Genomic DNA, 19,177 nt, shown 5'->3' with positions numbered 1-19,177 from the left:
TTATCTGTTTAATAGAACTGTGTCATTCAGTTGCGTTTGTGCAAACTGGGCTGAATTTAGTCAAATTAGTTTTGCAAAATTCACATCGACTGAACGGTTTCTGGTCCTTTCACTTGTGACACTGCAGTTTCTCTTACATCAAATTATTTTACAATTACTTCATTTAAATGTTTTGTTTTTCATGCATGTTGTTTGCTGATGACCAAAAATATCATGTCATGTTACTGAAAAATCTTCTTTTGAACTAACTGTGAGATTATTAAAACCAATAGTGGTTTTATTATTATCATAATTATAATTATGAGTATTATTGGTGTTATTACTGTAACAACATTTGGCAACAGTGCAAGTTCAGTATCATTTGATGCACCAGTAACTCCAGTACTCAGTTGTGGATATGATAGTTTTCCAACTTATTTTTAATACTTGTACAGTATTGTATTTTAAGTCTTTGGGTTTTTAAGTGGCATTTTTTTGCAGCGTTTGTTCATCATGCACAGAGTCATGTCAAGTATTAATGGGAGACTCCAAAGATGAGCCGGCTCTCCAGACTGTACAACAGCTGAGTCGTCCGAGCCGGAGTGGTTCATCTCGCTCAACAGTAAGAAACTCAACGCTCCGCCTCCTGCAGGCTACACACACCGTCACTTCAAAGTCTATCTTATGATGTGTGTTCGACATTAAGCCAATTAATAAGCAAGTTAATTAATGTTAATTACATGACACTTTACATTCAAACACATACAGTTTGATAAGTTTATAAAGCGAACGTGTCGTGTTGAAGATGGTTTCGTTTCCATATTGTTTAAGGCTCTGAGGTTTTTTAAATCCTGAATACAATCACTCAAATGTAAAACGCTAATGTTAGGCACTGAACCAACTACACCCCGGTCACGTGACTTCAGCGTCACCACTAAACTTCAACTTGTAGTTTGGTTCAGCTCTGACTTCTTCTACAAAAGCCTTTCCTCTTACAAAGTCAGTAGCAGTTTGTACAAACACAGCGAGTCAGTAAAGGTGGACTGGAGAGTGTGATTGGTTTTCATGTTCGACTCTGAAGTCTCATTTAGACGCTTGTTTGCAACCGGACTGGGGTATTTACTGATGTGATTTATGTAGTAAAATAAAATGTGAAAATGTTTTGAGCTTCACCACCTTCATTAAAACCCATGACTCTAACTTCTCTTATGTTAGTATCAGGTCACTCAGTGCAGCAGCTGGTGCACAGGACGATTCAGCAGCAGTCCATAAGGATTCGCCTGCTCAGGATCATGAGGGCGTTAGACCGGGACGAGGCAATGGTAGAGGAGGGCGAGAGAGACGAAAACCCGCAGAGAGGTAAACAGAAAAGGAAAGGCCGAGTCTGTTTACTCGCGGGCAAACAAAGCGTTCAGGTCACAAAATCATGTCCACGTGCCTGAGGAAAGGGAGGCGAAGATAAACAAGCTGTATTAAAAGGGGAGGGTTGGCGTCACGCAACATGTGGACTGACAACGCAGGAGCTCCTCAACAGTTCTCCCAGTGTTGGAGAGCTCAGTCCGGACAGTGCGATCGGCTGTGTCACATGTTCTCCAGTCGGCAGAGCGGGATCCTCTGCTGACAGGTTTCTCCGGGTGCTGTGGTGTGGAAGCTCGTGGAGGCATGTGAGGTAGGAGTGATCCTCTGTGGTACCATGAGGGACTGGAGGGTTACCTGTGAGGCGTGACGGTGAATCAGCTGCAAAGGGAGGAAGGGGGTGGGGGTGGGGGGTTGGCTGGAGGAACGAGGGGAGGAGGAGGAAGGAGAAAATCGAGAGAGGTCTCCTTCCTCCTCCTCCCCTTATTTCTTCTCCTAGCCTAGCTTTAGCCAATTTAACCTAGCCTAGGCTAACCTCAACTAATCAACCTGAACTAATCTAACCCCTCAAAGTGGGGTCTGGCCGGTGTCCCATGCCTCATGGCAAAAGATACACAGGCTGAGCCACTCAGCGTGGCGTGTGCATAATCTTTGAGATCAAAGGTCATCGCACCTTTCACCTTGTTGCATGATCTCATGTGACTGAACAGCGATTTGTCCTTTTCAAGAAGTCAGACGCTGGTGTCTCAGGCCACCTGACTAGTTAGCTTGTTGGTCTCTCAGTCTTCTCCAGGCAGATACTTACCTTTTAATATATATTTCACCTGAGGAAGGTGAGCGAGGCAACTGGGGAGAATCCTGAGTCTCATGAGTGTTGATCCTGGACCACTCAGGTCAGGCAAGTTCAGATCTTACTAAAGTCCAAACCAAAAGGGTCGAGTATGGAAGACTGTTCAACCTATGGCGGGTAAGATCCCCCCTGCTGAACCTTGGGGACGACCTAAGACAGGTACAGCCACGAGTACTTGACCTCACCGCCGCTGTGAGCAGGTACAGCGCGTGAGGACATTGTGACAGTGTTTATGTTCAGTGTGGAGAAAAAACACAGGCAGGCAGGTTTGGAAGACTGGTTCGCCTATGAAGGGTAAGACCCCCCCCCCACGACTACCTGGCCTCGTTGGCATTGTGAGCATGCAGAGTACACAACGACATGCCGCATGTTCTTGCACCATAATTGCAAGACTTGATTTCACAGCAGACTCAGGTGAAATCCTACAGAGCTGAACGACGATGAAGATGATGATGACCTTGAGTGGTGGCAGCTAAAGCGACTAGGAGAGAGACCCCATCACTGCCCTCTGGTACACCTTCCTCAGGGTCTGCTGGCCTGGAAAAAACTTTACTGCATCTTTATTAGTAGCATTTGACCAACAAGTAATTATACACATCAAAATAGATTATTAGTAATAATATTCAGAAAGGAATGGTTAACGGTTAAGGTATGAGGTTAAGGTTGGCGAAAGGTCAGGAAGAAGAGAACACAATCCCTGTGGTATCAGAGTCAGGTGTATTGCACACCTGAACACCATCACATCCCAGCTTGCTCCCTAAGAGGATTTGTGGTGGTGGTTGTGAATTCATCTGAATTTTAAATGCATGTGGGCGATGCAGAAGTCACCTTTCAGTTGCTAGGGTGTTTCAGGTGGTTGCTGTCGGCACGTTAAAGCCTCCCATGTGAAATGTTTTTCTGGGTGTCCCTCCTGCTCAGAGAATTTTATATTGCTCCTCAGTCCACTGCCATTTTATCAAGATGCTCCTGATGCCTGTTGACCTCAGCTGCAGCCTCTCTGCTCTGTTGATACCTGTCGGTCAGCTGTTAATATCACCCGCAGTGTTTTTCCTCCGACAGTTTACCTGAGCTTATTTTTTGCCCTCCCAAACTCCATCCACACTCAGCCATTTACTGTGACAACCACAGACTCTGCAGTGCCTCTAACCTGATGCTAGCACAGCAAACCTCCCCTGTGGTTTAAACCAAGCAGGTACTTCCTGGAACAGGCCTGACATCTTGCCTCTGATAACTCCCGCTCCCGAGTCCTCCGGCTCTGCTGCTGCTTTCGCTGTCCCTTCATCCTGCTGACACAGTGATAAAACTCTGGCTGAGTTTAGATCCAGCAGGATACACCTGAGAAGTTGTCCCGGTGTTTCCACTACACCTATTTTCTCCTGGTTAACTGGATCACATTATTATTGTTGCTTTGCGTCTCCCTCCAAGTCTCATGTCTCTGCTCAGCAGCTGCCAGACCAAAGACTCTGCACCTCAAACCACAGAAGCTGCAGTTCATCCGATCTGCACAGACCAAAGAAGTTTATTCTGAATAAAAACAAAAACAAAGAAACAAAAATCTGTGTCTCCTCTTCTCCTGAACATCAGTGGAAAGAGCTTCCAACACTGGACCTTGTCCATCGGATGATCCTCGCTCTTGTTAGCACACTGAAGCGTCTCCTGACTAGTTTTAATATTTTTTGAATCACTTTATGAGCAAAACCCTCAGTAAAAGAAAACAAGTCTTTGTTCCTGTACCTGTAACACCTTCGGCCCAGTTTGAAATATCCTGGCTCATTTGGTTCAAGCTTTACGAGAGCCACAGTTCTACCTAACTCTACCTAATTTATCTTAAACCAAAGATTTTTAGTTACATAATTCAAAACACATATTCTTGTTGCTAACGAGGTTGGCAGATTTAGAAAGTAAGTCCCAATTAACACAAACTACGATGACTTACGATTCTCAACTTTTTAATGAATTGATTTGACAAAACTCAGAATCTCTCCGGTGTGCAAAAATGTTGTGAGTTTACTGTACGTGAGCTAACACTGTCTCAGGAGCTCGTTAACACAGGTGATTATCCAGTGTGCAGACGACACTGTGGTGACAGGCAGAGATCCAGCTGCTGATGAGGTGGTGTGCTCAGAAACATCTGGCTCACAACATCCAGTCAACACCTCCAAGAACACAGTCTGTCTCTGAGGGTCCTGGTTAACCTCTGCTTCTGCACCACAGAGAGATGATGATGATGATGATGATGATGATGATGATGATGATGATGATGATGATGATGAAAATAAATAATGTACAACAGTGTATAAATGTCTTGCTGTGGTTGTGGGGACAAATTCAGGTTCGAAACCATCATAGTGAGGTCATTTTGGCCAGACCTCGCAGTTTGAAAGAGCTTTTTTTTTAGGGATATCTGCAGTGACTGGGGTCACAATTAGGATAAATAAGTAATAAGTAACGTCCTCTGTAGAGATTGAGACGTGAGATGGAGACGCACCAAGCGGCAGGCACATTCAAATTTCAGGAATTTTCTAGTTGCACAGTAATTCTCATCATTATAACAACATAAAGTTACACATATCACCTCCTCTTATTTCAGAATATATTTTATTTTATTTTATTTTATTTTTTTATCAAGTAAATGATAGTGTCGTATTATTAAGTGTTTTTTTTTTCATACTACAGAAAATGAAGTTCACTGCTCGACTGCCTGGTTCAGGTTATAGTGTTTTTGTTTCCTACAGTCTTTGAACGCGCCATTAGTTCCGCTCCAACCTGTTGCACGATCAGAGAAACGCCTCCTCCTCCTCTCCCTCTGTATTTATGTCAAGCTCAGTCACAGCTCACCCAGTCTCAGCTTACTGTTAATAAGAGCACAATCATGGCCGCTAACAGGGTGATCGTGTATGGCGGGAGAGGCGCTCTGGGCTCCAAGTGTGTCCAACATTTCAAATCCAACGGCTGGGTGAGCGATGACAGTTAGCGGCTAACGTCACGGAGCAGATGCTAACACTGAGCAATGCTAACCGATAAGCTAAACTGTACCTCCTGTTTCTCTCTTTGTGACATTAACAGTGGGTCGCTTGCATCGACATGGCTGTTAACGAGGAGGCGAACGAAAACGTGATAGTGAAGATGAGCGAGTCTTTCACTGAGCAGGCTGGACAGGTGAGCGGCACGAGACACATAACATGAATCAAATGGATGTTTCCCTGTCTGTGTTAACGTGAAACTGAAGAGCTAACAGGCTGCAATGAAGCTGATTCGACCAGTCCAACTTTTGGTTTGAATCCAGTTAACTATAAATATGACATGTTAATCGTTTTTTATTTTTATTTTGATTGTTCAGTCATGTTTTGCTAGAAATTGTGCAGGCTAATGCTGCGTTCAAGTCGCTTTTGAAAAGTAGGGGAAACCTCGGTTGCACTCATAAGATGAGATAAGATAAACCTTTATTGATCCCGCACCGGGGAAGTTCACTTGTTACTGCAGCATAAGAAAACAAGGTAGAAGAAAAACACAAGTATAACAATAGAATAAAGTAGAAAAAATACTAAATCAACCATAAATAAGAAGGTAGTTACATTATAAGTACTTGCATTTGTAGAGATATTTACATAATGTGCAAACAGAGAAATAAGTAATAGCGTTCATATTAAAACAAAATCAGTATTGAAATATATTACACAGCGCATTTGCATTATATAGCATATTATTTAAATTTTTGTGCAGCGTTATTTGTATCCAAATGCATGAAGCAGATCTGATAGTGTGTAGGGCTGCAACTAACGATTGTTTTACATTATAGATTTTATTTTTTGATTAGTTGTTTGGTTTGTGAAATGTTGAATGTACTGAACCCAAAAATGAGAATGTTAAAATAATTTTAATTTCTTTTGCTTGAAAAATTACGATTATTTTTCTGTTGATCAACTAATTGATTAAGAAACTGATCATAGATCAGTGACAGCATGAATGCAATAATTGTTTTGAAGTTGTCACATATCCACAGTTTGAGACTATAAAATGATCATTTTAATGAGAATGATTAGCAGATTTACAACCTTGTGACGATCCTCTACTACCCATCTGTTTCCTATTCTGCTATTTCACTCCAGCGTCACATGTCTGTTCCTGTTTATGTTGGACAGATCCCTCCAAGACAAATAAATATGTAATTATTACATTCTTATTTAATATGGGATAATAGATTTTCTTTTTTATGTCTTGAATGAACTAATACTATGTCATGATTTTGCCTATTTTTATGACGTCGTAATTTCTCGTCATCCTATCATACTTCAACACTGTATTTATCACATGGAGGCTACATCCAAATATCCTCCCTTTTGTTTGTTGACCTGAACGCAGCACAGAACATGCATTAAAAAAAATTCCATCTGGTGTGCCAGCTGACATTTTAATACCATTCATCTTGTTTGCAAAGCCCCGAGGCTTTGTGAAAAGATGTTAGCAGATATCTCGCTCTTATTTTTGTGCAGGTGACGGCAGACGTGGCCCAGTTGCTAGGGGACAAAAAAGTGGACGCCATCCTGTGTGTGGCAGGAGGATGGGCAGGAGGAAAATGTAGTTCCAAAGGTCAGAGTTCAACCTTTTTGTTTGTTGTAACATTAATCATCAGCCACTTATTTCCCTGCTGCAATTCATGCTTAATGTTCTGTTAATCACGCATGTTTGTTAAATAGATTATTCTGTACTGGCCAGTTCAACATTTTGGCAAATATTCATATTCTTATTATCTTTCTGGCAGAGATTTAGATGAAAAGATTCGATACCCTGAGCAGACAGCTAGCTTAGCTTAGCATAAAGAAAGGAAACATCTACCAACACCTTTAAAGTTAACTTATTAAAATGTTACATCATGTTTCTAAAATGCATTAAAAATTAAAGTGTAAAAATGACACTTTCTTTCAGGGGATTAAGTCCACGATTGTTTCTAGATAAGCAGTGGAGACTCCAGGAAATTTCTGATCCCAGCCAAGAAAAAGTCGGGCACATACCTCGCTTTTAAACAGCTGTCTGTCACTTTACACTTCTGGTTTTGTACAGATTAAAGAAACAAAATATAATGTGTTAATTAGTGAGCTTTAAAGGTGCTGGACGGATATTTGGCTACTGTGTTTTCCTTCAATGTGCTAAGCTAAGCTAACCGGCCACTGGCTGTAGCTTCATATTTAACAGACAGATATGAGAGTGATGTTGCTCTTCTCATCTATCTTTCCCAAAATGTGGAACTTTTCATTTAAACACCAGCACATAATAATGTTGCTCATCCATGGAACAAGCACAGAATTAAAAATGAGGCTTTGCTTATAATTATTTCCCATGTCTCGCTCAGATTTGTACAAAAACACAGATCTGATGTGGAAGCAGAGCGTGTGGACCTCCACTATCTCCAGCCACCTCGCCGCTCTGCACCTCAAACCAGGCGGACTGTTGACTTTGGCCGGAGCTAAAGCCGCTCTCTCGGGGACCGGAGGTAAGGCACACATTTGTGTTTACCGTTCTCATCATGATGACCTGGTTTGGCCGTGTATCACGTCACGGTTTCAGGCAGACTTTGACTTATTGGAGTCTACATTGTGCATACGTCTCTGTTGTCCAACCTGCCAATTCAAATAATGTAGGTAATAAGAGGCGCCGCAGGGCTTTGACCAGGGAATTGACATCCTGATACGAGGCATGGGGATGCTCACACAGATCACAACAATGAGGGGTGACTGTGTCAATAAAATGGATCCCAGAAATAAAACAAGTGGGGAAAGAAAACAGAATGAGAACATGGGCAGCTAAGGGACTCGGTGGTTAGAGAGTCTGTTTCAAAAACAAAAAATCTATAGTTTAACTCCCACAATTGCCTGTTGGTCTGTCAGTTGTCATGTTCTCCATGTGTCCTTGACCACCTGACTCAAGCCTGACCTGCTCACTCTTTTTAACCGAAACAAGGCAAGTAAATGATTAAAATCTAAGCGACTGTGGTTCATTAAAGCAGCTAAAGACTGAAAAAGGCAAAAAGCAAAAGATGCCAAATGAATAAATGTGACTAGTCATTAAATAATTTATAGAATAAATAAATAAATGTATTAATACTAATATATTACAATATCTTCTATGACATTACTAAATGAGGTTGCTATGTAAACAAATATCCCTTTGAAATGAATTTGTTGTAATAAAAAAGTAAATTTCAAATTGAAATAAAATGTTTATCTAATTACTTTTGTTAAATCAGTGAACCTGTATATTAATACGACTTCATTAATCTTCAGTCATGATTTGGTTTGGTTTTATTTGTGTTATATTAAGTTCATTACATTCTTGTCAAAATATAGAAAACGCTTAAGGACACAGTTAAAAGAAGGTAGTTTATAATAGAAATGTTTTGTTTAACTCAAGAATCACATGAATTACAACCTAATCTTCATATTTATAAATGAGTACAGGTGGATTTGATTCTCTTGTTGACTAGAGCTGAAATCATTAGTCAAATAATTGGTTAACAGACCATTAGTACAAATTTTGGTAATAATAATAATAATAATAAACATTCTCTTTTGGTTGGTGATGACAGGACATTTAAAGATGTCACCTCCAGATCTGGGAAATCGTGACAGGTATACCTTTGAAACATTATCCACTAAATGAACAACCAGATAATCAAAAAAACAAAACAAAAAAAACTAAATTAATTGATAATAACAATAATCATTGGTTGCAGCTTTATTACCATGTGACACCAGCCAGAGGGGCTTTGGTGTGGTGCCATGTGATGTCGAGCCATCCCTGTATCTAAGCCAACCATGTGATGGGCTGAGGTCTGACTCTACAGCAATACAAAACCCTGGCTCAGCAGTCAGCACTGAGCCCACAAGCTCATTGGCGACAGACTTAGCAAGAGAATGACTCAGCAGTTGTGGCCGCACACACATTATCCACATGGACGGGGCGTTAACGCCACTGAAACGGACCGAAGCACCTTGTATGTATTGTTCCTCTGGGGGCTCGGGTCGTGTTCTGCAGAGTTTGTGTTTCAAACACGAGAGAACGGAGAACGTTACTGTGAAGTCTTATTAAATGTGAGTCAACATCAACAGACACATGATGAGAAATATAACAAACAGCATCGAGGAGGAACTTCTCTTCTTTGTGCTTTGATCAAACAAAATGAGTAAAAGAAAAAAAATCCAGATCATCTGTGTGGCGGAAACAGAAAAACAGGATAGGATAACTCATAACTCGGACTTTGAAGGTTGTTAATCAAAGTTTTACGAGTGAAAATTTGTTCAGTTTCTTCAAAGTATCATATCAAGTGAACACAAACATGGTGTCCACCAGGAGAGAACATTTCCACAGCAAACCTGAAAGATCAACAGGAGGTTGTCAAACCATGTGAATGAGTTTGTGATAATCCTGACCTCAAAGTTCGGATTTACAACGGAGAACTTTGAACTTTAAAAAGAGCAAATAGAGGAGGCGTCTCTCTCGCCCCTTCATGTGACTTGTGTTGTTTTTCCATAATCTGTGATTATCCTCCAAGATATGCAGAGGACAACGAGCAACATTTGGATGTTCAACAGCCCAGTGTTATTGCATCTTTTTGACTCCCAGAAGCCCAGTCCAGCTGTAGTTTGAACACAGTGGATGGGGTTTAGTCTGTGAAAAGCCGCTCGTGCCGGCGTCTAATCGCAGCAGAACAAAGCTGGACTCTACATTATCATTTGTAACAAAATATCTGCTTCAGGTCCTTTTTGTTTAGGCGCTCAGATTGTAGTTCCTCTAATCTACTGTTTCGCCAGGAGCTCGTTGCAGCAGCTGTTCCAAAACTCAATCTATTGCGCTATTCCTCTCTCTCTCTCTCTCTCTCTCTCTCTCTCTCTCTCTCTCTCTCTCTCTCCTGCCTTTCCCGTCGCTCGTTCAAACTTAGTCTAGTTATAAGTTCAGATGTATGGAAGTAAAATGGTTTCTGAGGCTGAGAATAGTTGTTACTAAATATTTTCATCTACTGACTTCAAGGTTTAACTGTTCCATAGCTAACTGAACCAAATGACACAGCTAATGCTAGCTAGTGAACATGTGACTCAGTTAGAGAATATAAATAAAGTGAACACACCTGTCACAACACAAAAATTACACATTAAACCTTAAGGATGACAAAAGGTTAGGTTTAGCATAATCAATATTTTCCTCTCTCTAAACTGGATGAATAAAACTAACTCTGAAACACAGAAACACATTTCTTTGTGTACACATGGAAAAGTAAAATAGTCTTTTGCAAATGTAGTTATGACTGTCGGCAAAAATAGTCCTCAAAGACTAGAGGATTTCAAGAACAGATAGGATAACGAGGATCTGTATTGTTGGTGGATGCACATTAGCTGTGAACATGTGACCGGTCAGGCACAGGATGTGACACCCTGCTCGTTAACCTATCACTGTTGATTTCAGCGTCTGCAGGCTGTTGTACGACTGGTTCCCCCGAACTCGTGCTTCCTTTTGAATCAGTCTTGATTTTTGCACTTGGAGGAAAAACAAAAGCCTGAAAGTCATGAAAAAGTCATGTCACCACCCCTCGTTCTCATTGGTCAGTTCTGTGTAAGCCTGTCATAAGATTGGTTTAGGGGGTGGGGGGTGAACAGATGCTTGGCATTCTTTGGAAAGCTCATTTAGATGTTTGGGAGGGAAAAAACTCACTGTTTCCAGATGCTGAAGCTACAAAACATTCCTCCACGTTATGAAAGGCTGGTGCACAAATTCAGGGTGAAAGTTAGGAAGTTAGGAGAGTCTTGTACATTAATTGTGTATGATTTGTTGTTTATACCACAATATGAAGACCTCGGTTGTATTTTCTGTTTTCTACTATTCCTGTTTTTAAAGTCTCAAGATGTTCCTTCCATAGATTCAGTAATGTCTGTCCACTTGACCTCTCTCTACTAAATCAATGTCATCCACTCCCGGGCACAGTATGTGATGCATTTGATGTGTGTGTGTGTGTGTGTGTGTGTGTGTGTGTGTGTGTGTGTGTGTGTGTGTGTGTGTGTGTGTGTGCCAGCTTTGCAAACTGAATTTTCTCCAGGACGCTAAAAGAAATGTTTTCTCTGTAATCTCCAGGCATGGTCGGGTATGGCATGGCCAAAGCTGCCGTCCACCAGCTGTGTCGGAGTCTAGGAGCAGAAAACAGTGGGATGCCATCAGGAGCCGCCGCTGTGGCCATATTACCGTGAGTACTGCAGCGAAATGTTGCGTAGACACTTTGTCATGGCGCACATTTAGCTGTGGAGTCAGCGAATGGAGTGCAGCGCTCCGATGGCACATGTGAAGCGCGGGCGTGTGGCAGATGGGACACGGGTAGAGGCTTTAAAGGAATAGCCAACTGAAAATCTATATTTTGAGCATCAAAGTCGAACCTCCTGTCGGCTTGAAAGTTGCTCTTATCTGGAGGTGGGCATCTGTGGCAGTTACACTGGATTTCAATGGCGACAAAAGTCACAGCTAAAAATATCAAAACATCCATGAAAACCTCTGAATCAAACACTGCATGTGAGTATTTGACTGAAAACATACACCAGGCAAGGAAAATGTTTTTTTGCCCTTGAGGTTTAAATTCAGAATTTGGTCGTTTATCTGACACTAAAATGTAGAAACACTTAAAACACGGACAATTGAAAGAGAAATGTAGGAGAAAATTTAAAAAGATTAATCCAACAATTTAGTGTTGCACTGCATAATGATTCTTAAAATTTAAGGCCTTAATTATGAAAGGTCTTAAATTTTGAGGTGACACCAAGACTCGTGCGAAATCACGTAGAACCGCAGGTTTGGACTTTATTTTTTAATATAAAATCTGTTGTTGTTGTGTCTCAGCTAAGTCTAGTTTTGTCCTTGTTTTATGGCCTTCAGTGTGTGAGGCCCAGTTCTCTCCCACCTGCACCGATTTCCCCTGAAGGTAACAGTTTTTTTGGAAGAACCACAAACAAACAATATCGATGATACTGAGCTAAAGACAGACACAGGTGGCTTCAGGAAAACGCTGTGCAACATTCGCCACAGTCTCGTCCGTACCATCTGTCTCAGTTTTTAGCGCAGCGGCGATGGCCGATGTGCTACACATGTGGACTGAGAGGAGAAGGTGCGGGCAGGTTTGTCTGGATGTAATTATCTGTGCACTCTCAGGCTGGTCTGTGCTTTTATTAAGTGTCGGCTGCAGGTAAGTCGAGACGATCAGCCGTTCAGCAGAAGTGCTGATGTGGTTACGGGAAACATACTGTCACATACTGTACTGCAGTTACCTGAGCAACATTTTGATTGTTATATTTTGCTAATTTTTAATTGTGATTTTGCACCAAATATTGGAAAAATATCCACATGAATATAGTGATTGTTGTACAGAGGAGCCGTATGTACAGCCTATATGTGCAGATGAATGAAGGTTTTCTTTTAGGAAATGCAAAGTCAAGCCCAAACTGAAATACCCCTGATGACATCACTATCATTCAATTGGATTATTATAAGCACAGCAACACACGACATTACAACAACTGTGCTCACAGGCTGAGTGATGAACAAACTCACCGTGTGTAAAATCTACAGTGTCCTCCTGTTACGCAAAGAGAAAGAAACGATTATAAAACCTTGAACTTCTGTGGCCTCATATACTGTAATGTAAAGCCTTTTGAACTACACCTACTACATTTATGTTTGTCAACCTGGAAGGTCCTTGATTCTGTAATAAAGAGATGAGTGATGTGTGTTTTTCCCCCTGGATGGACGCCCGTTCACTGCTTGTTTTATCCTGTTGAACTGTATTATTTCTGTTGGAGAACAGATCCAGCTTCAAGATTTCATCAGAAAAACACGACAAATATTCAGAGTCTCACCTGATGTGGACAGGATTTTCTTCTCTGCCACATTTTGTGCGTTAGGTGGAAAGAAGCGGTGGGTGTGTGTGTGTGTGTGTGTGTGTGTGTGTGTGTGTGTGTGTGTTTACTGTAACATAGAAATCTTGCACACTGCACACACAGCCAGTAAAGGGAATGAAGATGAAAGCTATTGTGCTGTAAAATTAGCTGTGCCACACGCTCCTTTGTTGTGTTCGATGGATACGTGCGAGGTGAAGATAAGCTGCGGGAATAAAAGATGGATAAGGCTGCCAGGTTCACCCAGTGTATCTGTGGTCGTGCACATGATCTGTTTCAGATGAATGACGTGCGCAGTAGGCTTTGCATCATCTCCTTGTCTATTCACTTATTGGATTTAAAGCCAGTGTTGTTTGTTTTTTTTTTTGCACTGTCATGGTGAGAAGCTAGAAATGGATGTTCAGGGGTGTTTCTTGCTCCTGCTCTCTCTTTGGTTGCATTTCCTAACAGAATGAGGCAGGGCTGCCTCTCCAGCATGCTGTCACATCTGTTCAGCATTAGACCCATGACTTGCATTTCTGTTACAGCCTGCGTCCCCCAGCCCCCTCCAGCTGCTCTGCCATCATATACCAGCACTCTATAGCAGTATATAGTCTGCTCCTTCATATAGTGGAACAGAGGTTTTCATGCATGTTCCCACAGCGATGGACGGATCCTGTTCTTTGTCTTACCTCAGTTTGGAGGTAATCGTAGCTGATATTTGTTTACATTCAGGCAAAGTATTTCCAAAATGGCTGTTAGCAGTCACTGGATTATTTTGATACTGAAGAAAATAAAATTAAAAAAAAAAAGATGGATAATTTTCAGGCAAGTTCTTTAATTTGTGAGGAGGATATAATTATTGCCTTTATTGTTTTGGGGTTGTGCGTCCGTCTGTCTGTCTGGACACAATATCTCAGTAGCACCTTGATGGAACTTCTTCAGAGTTTGGCACAAACATTCACTTGGAATCAGTAATAAACTGATTAGTTTTGGAGGTCAAAGGTCACGGTGACCTCACAGAACATGATTTTGGCCTTGTGAATGCAATATCTCGACCTCCTCGAAGGAATCCCTTCAAATTTAAAACAAGTGTTCACTGGGACTCGAGGATGAACCGATTAGATTTTGATGGTCAAAGGTCAAGGTCAGTGTGACCTCACAAAACTCGACACACAACAGCATTTATGGCAGACGATCACGTGGAGTTGATTCTAGCTTTTCTGTGATTTCTAAACGGGTGTCTGGACATTTATTCACACTGGAAATCAGACTGTCACACTGAAGCTAAAAACACACGTCTGTGTTCAGAATTGACAGAGTTACGACTCGGAGGAGGAGTGTGATTTTTTTTCAACACAAATTGCCTCCGTCGAGCACTAAGGGTTTTATCGTACCTTAACTGCCTCCACGAGCTGCGTGTGTCTCACTGTCTGCTTCAGCTCCAACCTTTGACCCCAGTGATTAGCGGCAAAATCAGTTTAGCCGAACTACAGAACAGTGTGTTCTTGTACCTGAACGCATGTGCAGCACAAAGCTCATACACACTTAGGATCCCCCGGAAAATACTACAGTACATTCTGCACATAGTCCTGTTGCTGTTGAAAAGTGGAAATGTTAAATGTTAATATTGGCATGATAAACATGATGCCAAGACAGAAACACGACTTCATGTCTGATCTGCGTGAACCCAGTGTACTGAGCTCTGTGTGTGTGGAGATGCTGCAGTGCGCCGGCTCTCCTTCCTCCCTGCCTCATAATACTCACCCTGATTGTCATCTGACTTAATTTGACAGGGTTACCTTGGATACGCCGATGAACAGGAAGTTCATGCCTGACGCAGATTTCGGTTCCTGGACGCCGCTGGAGTACATTGCAGAGTGAGTGCTGAAGCTGAGGATGATTCATGTGATGTTTCTGTCTTGTCTCGTGGCTGTCGTGAACACGTTTTCATCAATTTAGCGACACAAATTGGTTTATTTCTTCTTCTCTTCTTGTTCCTGAGAAACTCACTGTTTTTTTGGGGTTTTTTTGTTTTCATAAATCTTTGCATTCAGAGCTTAAATACTAAAATTCACCCTCCAATATAGTTTCATTATCAGTCAATGAAGTTCAGTGTTTTTACTTTACTTTACTTTCTTTTTTTTTTTGTTATAACCACATCAACCTGCCACATGGAGCCACATACTGAACTTCTTTATTTCCCAAAAGGCCCCAACACTGATTTTCTTTTGCTTATTTTTTGGTTTGTTTTCAGTGAAAGGTAAAATACAGTAACTGGCTTGAAAATGCAATAAATCATCAGTGAGTGGGAGTTAATTTATTGATTTAAATATCACAAAACAAACAAAGTAGCATGACATGATTAAATATACACATTAGATCCAAACGATTTTCCATATGTACCGGCATTTTTTAAATGCAACATGCTGACGGCTCAGATCTAGGATCAGTTGATATATCCTCAAATCGTACTTGGACTTTAATAGTCTTTGTGTTTTTCGTTCTCTATGCTCGTCACACGCGAGCACAGGTGTTGTTCAGGTGGTGTACGACTCCATGTTCTCCATGAAACCTGTCTCCATGTGTGTGATTCACATTGTGGCGTATTAAGACTGATGAGAGCTGAGAAACTGAGTTTCTCTCCGGTTGCTCAGTCGCTCGACTGACGTCACAAATTTTAAAACATTACATTTACCTTTTGATGCTTTTAGATCACAGAAGCCTTTTCAGGTATCAAACCATGTTCAAGTTACTTGAAATAGCTGATATTAAATCAACTGTGTACAAGAATTTGAGAATATGACAAAACAACAAATGAGCTTAGAATAAAAAGCATGAGCTTAGAGAAAAATAATATCAATATCCTACTCAATGCAAAATAATCAAATGTAGTTCTTTGACATTTTAAGGAACTACAGTGACTAACAGCTGTGTCTGTGTTTTAATGAGGTTGTGTTTGTTATTCCCAAATCTAATGTGAACAACAAAAAAAACTTTTCTGAAATTTTAAAACTTCATAAGTGTCAGTGGGAAAAATTATTTGATAAAGATGAAGAGTCCTTTAGTATCTGGATTAAGATCCTTGATCCAATTTTAAAATTCAGATTTTAATTCATCCACTTATGCTAACTGTGTGCTTGTGAGATTATTAGAAGTCATCTGAATACATGCTGGATCCATTTAGACAGAAGTTTGTGTTGATTTCTACAGTGTTTACCCCGAGTGTAGGCCGGGGGTGGGGTGGGGGATTAGATGGGACTTGAACCAGTTTGATAATCCCAGAGGAAACAGATGAGCGTCTGAGGACAGAAATAGAAACAGTCTGGGCGGTGGGAAATGAAGGGAGGTGGTCTTGTCCCGTTCTCACCTGGCCTCCGATGGCACGACGTTCATTCATAAAACAGTTGAAGAGTTTTTTCTAGTCCTCATATGAATTACTTTGGAAATCGCAAGTTCTCAAATTCATTATTCAACATCCAAAAAGTTGAAGTTGCCCTCTCTCTACTAAAAAGTTAAATCACTTTTCTGATGAGATCCTAGTGCTAATTATGGCCGGTTACATGAATAAAATACGGCCTAAAATTGGGATTTGAAATGAGCAAATATCTAATTAGAGAATAAGTAAACAAGCTTATGAATCTGACCAAGCTTCAGTGCAAACCTCCGTTACTTGACAGCTGTTGATAATGGTATTGAATAGTACTTTGGGTTTACACACGGTTCTAGTTCTACTCCAAGTAAATTATACAGTTATTCACCCTCATTTTATACCATGGCAACGGAAAATACCTGTTTCTGATTGGCTGGGAGGGGTGGTTCCAGTCACCTCATTAACCTGCAGCTGTGGGTAACCATAGCAACAGTAGTAATGGTTGGTTACTCTGTGACTGAGTTTAAATTAGCTTTGGTTAAACTGACCAAAACACAGCTTTTTTTTTTTTTTTTAAATAAACATGTAATCATAAATAAATCCTAAAACATTTTTCTAATAAGAGGAAAAAAATCAATTTGAAAATGCAAATTTAAATTTTCTAAGCCGAGTGGCAGATGGAAGTAAATGCAGTTTATCTTTATGGGACTTCTTTTATTATATTATATATTTACTTCTTTTAAGGAACTTCACAGTGAGTCTGAGATAGACACTGTACTGTATGTTTAGTGTAGTATCGATAAAGGCATGTCAGGTATTGTAAACGACACAGCAGTATAGACATGTAGAAACCAATGGACACATATTCAGTCAATCGATCAATCAAACTTTATTTGTACAGCACTTTCCATACAGATTACTGGAGGTCAAAGTGCTTCACAGACTGATGAGCTATAAATGAAAAGGACGAGGAAAAGCTGACAATGAGACACAATAAAATAGATTTAAAAAGCTATAATAACAAATAAAAGATACAGATACATAAAAGAACAGATTAAAGACAATTTAGAACATAATTACAACAAAATAAAGTGACTAATGACTTAAAACCATATTTAATTAAAGGCCAGGCTGAAGAGGTACAGTATGTTTTGAGTTTACATTTAGAAATTTCTTCACTTCCGCTGCTCTCCGGAGCATAAAAGCTGAAAGGTTTTAGTCCTAAAAGCATTTGTGCTTTGAATGCTTCAGTAAAACCACTCACACCGCTGCCGTCTCTTTGGTTCTCTGCAGACTCTTTTTCAACTGGGCCACCGGGGTGAGCCGGCCGGCCTCAGGAAGCCTGATGCAGCTGCTGACCTCCGGAGGGGAAACCCAGGCTGTGGCCGCTCCGTAGAGGACGGAGTGGAGCTGCAGAGATGTTGATGAGAGGGGTGGGGGGAGGAAGCAGAGAGAGGGGGAGGTGAGGAGACTGGAGGAGAGAGGGGAAGGAGAGTTGGAGAGATAGGAGTGATGAAGAGGGTGTAGAGGTGAAGAAGAGAGATGGTGACAGAGAGGAGCTAAATAAAATAGGGAGGTGGAGAGGAGACGGCCAGATGTGTTTGCTTTGGAGTGGAGATGAAGAGAGGGTGGGGGGGTGGCTTTCTTTGTAAGTGCGGCCTCACAGTGCCATCTAGCTGTAGATCACTTCCTGGTAATAAAACCACTGGCCAGTCTGAGACGAACATTCAAGGGTGAAGTTTTCAGCCGTTCACAGAAAAATGTATTTAAAGTATTCAGACTTATTTCAGAGATCAGTGAAGTGATATTGTGCTAAATGAGAATCATGATATAAAAACGTGTGTGTGTGTGTGTGTGTGTGTGTGTGTGTGTGGCACGAGTGTGGAAGCAGCCACCAAAGAAGATGCATATAAAAGTTTGTGATCCCATGCCGCTGTAATTCTATGTCATAACAATGTAGAGCGTTGAAGAAAACGAATGAGCCGTGTGTTAACCTCCTCTTTACTCCTCTTTCATGTGGACCCCCGTCCCTCTAAAATGAATTCCAACAGCTTCATACCGACATTAGCTACAGTCATTTCCTGTAACATCTGTGAAATTCAGTCCTTTGTGCCGTGTGAGATATGTAGACCTTTTTAGTTTTCACTGTTTAGAGTCCCCCGAAGGTCGTCTGCCACTTGCGGAGCCTCAAAGCCGAAGGAAGCCGCTGTCTTCTCTCAAACGTACAATACGCTTTAAAGTGGAGTGGCCTTATTTCATGTTTGTAGCTATCAAGTCGAAGTGTCCTTGGTGTCCGCAGTATGAAAAAGCTGCTCTGTCCCTGTAGGTTTTTCTACGTCGTGTGTCGTAACTGTGTCAAAATTCACAATAAAACGAGTCAAAATGAAAGATTGAGTTGAGGTTTAAAGTTTATTCTTGATGGTGGAAACGGCAGTTGACAAAACAATCTCGCTGCAAGGTCATTTAGTAGCTGTTCCAGAGCTTTTGATCATATAACACATGGACCATCACTGCCTGTTTACTATAAAGTGCACTTTATTGACTGTCTGCCATTTTATTAGGGTCTGAATTCTGAGTTTAGAGTGTATGCACAATATAGTGTCCTCAAAATACGTGCGAAATGATGATGATTTGTACTGAAAATGTCAAAAACTTCAGCTTAATCTTCACTATAGATTTGTCTAATGGATTATACACGGAACACTGAATAAGTCA

The 19,177-nt window shown here is 41.0% G+C and overlaps 1 protein-coding gene across 1 annotated transcript; it reads left to right on the top strand.

Annotated features, from left to right (window-relative positions):
- Positions 1 to 4,980: 4,980 nt before the first annotated feature.
- On the top strand, positions 4,981 to 18,850 carry qdpra (quinoid dihydropteridine reductase a). The gene is made up of 7 exons (XM_023408561.2): positions 4,981 to 5,141; positions 5,252 to 5,344; positions 6,679 to 6,775; positions 7,536 to 7,676; positions 11,306 to 11,414; positions 14,886 to 14,969; positions 17,756 to 18,850. The coding sequence occupies exons 1-7, from the start codon at positions 5,058 to 5,060 to the stop codon at positions 17,856 to 17,858; spliced, it is 711 nt and encodes a 236-aa protein (XP_023264329.1). The 5' UTR covers positions 4,981 to 5,057; the 3' UTR covers positions 17,859 to 18,850.
- Positions 18,851 to 19,177: the final 327 nt, after the last annotated feature.

This window comes from Seriola lalandi, unplaced genomic scaffold, assembly GCF_002814215.2.
Source record: "Seriola lalandi dorsalis isolate HSWRI2012SDOR001 ecotype SW California unplaced genomic scaffold, Sedor1 jcf7180002054367, whole genome shotgun sequence".
NCBI lineage: Eukaryota > Metazoa > Chordata > Actinopteri > Carangiformes > Carangidae > Seriola > Seriola lalandi.
The sequence above is the reverse complement of the archived record's forward strand: the minus strand, read 5'-3'. Positions and strand labels throughout refer to the sequence as shown.